At 37.4% G+C, this 4854-nt stretch overlaps 1 protein-coding gene across 3 annotated transcripts in view; it reads left to right on the top strand.

Moving 5' to 3' along the window:
* Positions 1-4854, top strand: part of LOC106873342 (calpain-2 catalytic subunit) — a 130237-nt gene that overhangs the window by 123361 nt on the left and 2022 nt on the right. For all 3 annotated transcript variants that reach the window (XM_052977709.1, XM_052977708.1, XM_014920668.2), the window contains 6 exons: positions 227-435; positions 1315-1345; positions 1674-1800; positions 2541-2605; positions 2833-2901; positions 4256-4334. In XM_052977709.1, the coding sequence (XP_052833669.1) occupies positions 227-435; positions 1315-1345; positions 1674-1800; positions 2541-2605; positions 2833-2901; positions 4256-4334 (580 nt within the window). The remainder of the gene's footprint in view (positions 1-226; positions 436-1314; positions 1346-1673; positions 1801-2540; positions 2606-2832; positions 2902-4255; positions 4335-4854) is intronic.

Raw genomic sequence — 4854 nt, forward strand, 5'->3', positions numbered from 1 at the left:
AGATATATATATATATATATATATATATATATATATATATGTGTGTGTGTATGTATATTTATGCATGGATTGATGTATATATATGTATGTGTGTGTGTGCACGTGTGTATGTGAGTGTGTAAATACATATATATGTGTGTATGATAATGGTGATGGTGGTAGTTGTGATCATGATGATGATGATGATGACGACGATGATGACGATTTTACAATCTCCATTCGGCAGCTGAACCCTGGCTACCCGACCCCTCTCCCAGAGAAGTTTGATGAATACGCTACGCAAATGGAAACGGAAATGAAGGAACATGTCAGCCGGGAGACGACGTTTGGCGTGACTCTTGTGCCTGGTTCCTATGTCATTGTTCCCTTCATCGAGGAGAACACGTCTTCAGAGTTCATTCTTCGAGTCTTCACAGAGACGGCAGTTAAGATCAGGTGATTGTTATGTTATCTCTTTCTCTACCTGTCCTGTCTGTCACCTTAACACCCTTCCAACACACACACATATGTATAAACACAGCTATATACACATGCACACATACACTTGTGTGTGTATATATATAAATATATATATATATAGCATAATATAATATAATATACACATATATAATTAATATCAGGGTGATAAAGAATTTTTAGAAATTTCTACTACCAGTGACCTAGCATGTAAAAAATTAGTCTATAGACTATATATTATTCATATGAACACAGTGTAAATTTAAACACATAAGAGGGATCCTATGATGGATACCTCTTATGTGTTTAAATGTATTTATATATACATATATATATAGATATATATGTAAACATATATATATATATATATATATATATATATATATATATATATATATATATATATGTATATGTTTATATATTGGGTTGGTGCATAATTATTGTGGGTTTTTTTCAACAAATTTTATTCAACAAAAACAATAACATGTAACAAAAAAACATCTTTAAATGATTGTTCTGGAGCATATTCACCATCCACTTCAATTAATGTTTCCCGTTTGCTTGGCAGACGGTCAGACCGTCATTTAAAGATGTTTTTGTTAAATATTGTTATTGTTTTTGTTGAGTAAAATTTGTTGAAAAAAGAAAACCGCAATAATTATGCACCAGCCCAATATATGTGCGTGTGTGTATGTATGTATTTGTATGCCTGTGCATTTGTGTGTGTGTGTGTGTGTGCATGTATGTGTATGTATGTATGTATGTATGTTTATGTATGATGCTGTCAGTATATTTCTGTACGTATCTTTACCTTCGTTTAGGAATGTCTAAATCCTTCTCTTTCAATGTCCATTGCAGGTCCCTCGATGATGTGGAGACAGTCGATCCGGTAAGGTTGCATCATTGCACTTCTTGTTTGTACACGATAGCAATTTCATAGACCCGACCCTTGGTTTTTTTTACTATTTAAGGAACTGATTCACTTGAATACACGCTTACAAACATATATGTGTGTGTGTGTGTGTGTGTGTGTGTGTGTGTATATATATATATATATATATGCGTATATATACACACAGACACATGTATGCACACAATTGCAGCCGTATATTGCAGAGTGATGCAATGGAATGTAAGATGTGTAACGGATCTGTTTTACTTTCCTCAAGTCTGTGCGCCGTTGTCTCACTTCTGCACCAATATTCTTTCTGTTACAGGAGACAGTTGACGAAATTGCAAAGATCAGAGAAGACCTCCTTGCCAGCATCTTTGAGAAGAACACTCCCTCATCAAAGGTGGATGCGCGCCAGTTGAGAAGGGTATTGAATACCGTGTGGAGGATAGGTAAGCTCAGGGGTCTGTCTGTTTGTCACCACGTCTGTGGAGTGATGATGAGATATTGTAATCATCATCATCGTCATCAGTGTAACCATCGTCATCATTGTCATTGTTGTCGTCATCGTCATCGTCATCATCATCATCGTTGTCGTCGTCATTGTTGTCATCATTCTTCCTTTAATACCAAACTTTACATTCTTGAATCAGATTTCCAACAGCTGGACGCCCTTCTTGGCCCCAACCCTCCCCAGCAAGGGAAATACAATTCACAGTCCTTGCATTCATTTCAAACGCTACCAGCTGCAAGCATGGGATTCCCCGTTCTCCGATTAGACCCAGAAGAGTTCTTATGATCTAAAAGAATCCCTTGTTCCCTCTCTTATGTATACGTATGTATGTGTGTGTGTGTGTGTGTGTGTGTGTGTACTCAATTCAAATAAACGGATAAAAAAACGAAAAGAAAGAAGAAAAACAACGAACGTGAGAACGTGCACAAGAAGTATATTAGCTTGACGCTCGGTGAAAGGAGAGAGAGTTTCACATTTCGAACATAGCTCCTCATCGGAAAGGAGAAAGAGAAACGCCCAAAGGAAGAGGAGAAGAAATCACCAACGGACTACGTGTATGTATATATATATATATATATATATATATGCATGCTCACACACACGTCATGTATATTCTACTTTTATGATTGACAGGGTTCTTGTTAGCAAAGTAAAGCGTTTTTCTTGTTTTCTTTCCAGACAAACAGACAACACCTGATATATTTTCTCTGGAGACTTGCCGCTGCCTTATTGAGAGATATAATGTATCCTTTCGATGGTGATGGTCATAAGTCATTGTTTTGGTTGTCGTTATTCAACACGTTCATAACATGATGCATACACACAAAGAGGATACACACACACACACACACCATCACATACTATCTCCTACCACCACAACCACCTTACACCACCACCACACAGCAAAACAATAACCTTTAATATATCCCATAATCCACTTGTTGACCTTGACCTTAGCTTTTCTCACCAGAAATCACGTGATGGATTACTGACTCTGGATGACACAAAGGAATGCTGGGACTTTGTGAACCTTTGTCAGGTGACCATTTTGATTGGCCAATTAATTCTTTTTTGTATAATAAAAAAAAAACCATGTTTCATTTAAGTAAATAAGAAACCAAAAATAAACAATGTGAAAATTGAAATAAGATATGGCAGTTGGCAATCTAAAGTGATAAGGAAATGTAAAATAGAAGTAAAAAACGGGAAATAAACGAAAGTAAGGGGCGAGTAACTCAGGTGTCCAGAAGGATAGATTATTGTTATCTCCCTTAGGAATTCAAGTAGGTTTCTTAGAAAGTAGATTGATATCGACTCGACAAATGGAAAACATTTGCGTACACGCTTCCACACGCATATGTACATATATATATATATATATATATATATAAGTAGTGTTAGGGGTTGGAATAACTGTCTGAGGGATAAGAATATCCGTAATTTCTACCGGTATAAATTACCTTTGACGAATCCTGTTATACTTAAGTATCGGTTTTATTTTCTTATTATTTATACACCCTGGCACCCCTAAAGAAAGATTAACCCACCAATTATTTTTCTAGTTTATTCATTTGCTCATCGACTTCAAGCTTGACACTGCAAAATGGTATGATTCTTATTTATTAAGGGTCCTTTTCTCATCCTGAAGCCCTGTCCTTTCCTCTTCCCTCTTCTTTTCTTTTATGTATTTGTCTTCACTCTGATGAAACTCCATCTACCAGATTGGATGTGCTATAAAAGATGACAAATATTGTTCTCATAATTTTCTATGATGGCACTGACTGACATTGGTAGCAGAAACGGCTGTAAGCTATGTTAAGTTTTGTATTAGAAACTAACAACTGATGCTAGTCAATTTGTTTGTTGATCAAAAGTTTTCTTCATTTTCTGCTTATATTATGTATGTATATATATATAGACGACACATGGACTAGCGATTAGAGTGTTGCATTCACGATCGTGTGATCACAGTTTCAATTCCTAGAGCGTGCGGTTTGTAGTTTTCTTGAAACAAATACTACATTTCACGCTGTTCTACGACCACTTCGAAATGAGACGGGTGGCACATTTGAGCACCCGTACAGGCAATGTTGATTTGATGGAGGGAGGACGTTTTATACGTAACACAAACGTTTTGAGTGCTACAAAGCAAGAAATTGCTGAACCACATTACAAGTAAGTGTTTAAGTGAAGGTGACGGCCTTTGTGTGTTTCAGGATGACTTGTGTCTTCCATGTTGAAAACATTTTGGCTTCAACTTACGATCTCAGATCAAAATACCATGCATCGACATCTGTGTGTGTCTGTGTGCCTGTGTGTGCGTGCGTGTGTGTGATATCACATTCTCATGCTCTATTCTTTACCCTTTTTTCTTCTACTTTTTTCTCTTTCAGAGACACTTCCATGCCTGTGATTTCGACGATTCTGGGACGGTGGATATTAATGAACTGTTGCCTTATTATGACATTTCCCGTAACTATTTACTATTTTGCTTCTTTTCAAATGCCTTGTGTGTCAGGTATATACATACAGACACATACACACACACACACACATATACAGAGAGAGATATATATAGACACACACATATGACCTCGGGAACACTGTGCCTAGCCAAAATCGTCTGCACAGTCTGCACTAAATGGGCAGGTGCGTTGTCATGGTATGATTGCCACTCACTGGAAGCATGTAATTGTGGCCTTTTCCGACGAATAGCATCCCGCAAAGGCCGCAAAACGTAACGGTGGTACCCCTTGTTTATTGTCTGACCAGGTGGAACAGACTCGTGATGAACAATCCCCTTGTAGTCGAAGAAAACGGTCAACAGTTCACGTTGCTTCAGTCTCGGAGAGGCTGGAGTCTTCTACCACGAAGACTGAGCCCTTTTTTTCGGCGTCATACCCATAGACCCACGATTCATCACCCGTTATGATTGTTTTCAAAAAGTTTTCATCGTTCTCAACACAATCAAAGAGATCTTGTGCATCTGAAA

This window comes from Octopus bimaculoides, chromosome 28 (assembly GCF_001194135.2).
Source record: "Octopus bimaculoides isolate UCB-OBI-ISO-001 chromosome 28, ASM119413v2, whole genome shotgun sequence".
NCBI lineage: Eukaryota > Metazoa > Mollusca > Cephalopoda > Octopoda > Octopodidae > Octopus > Octopus bimaculoides.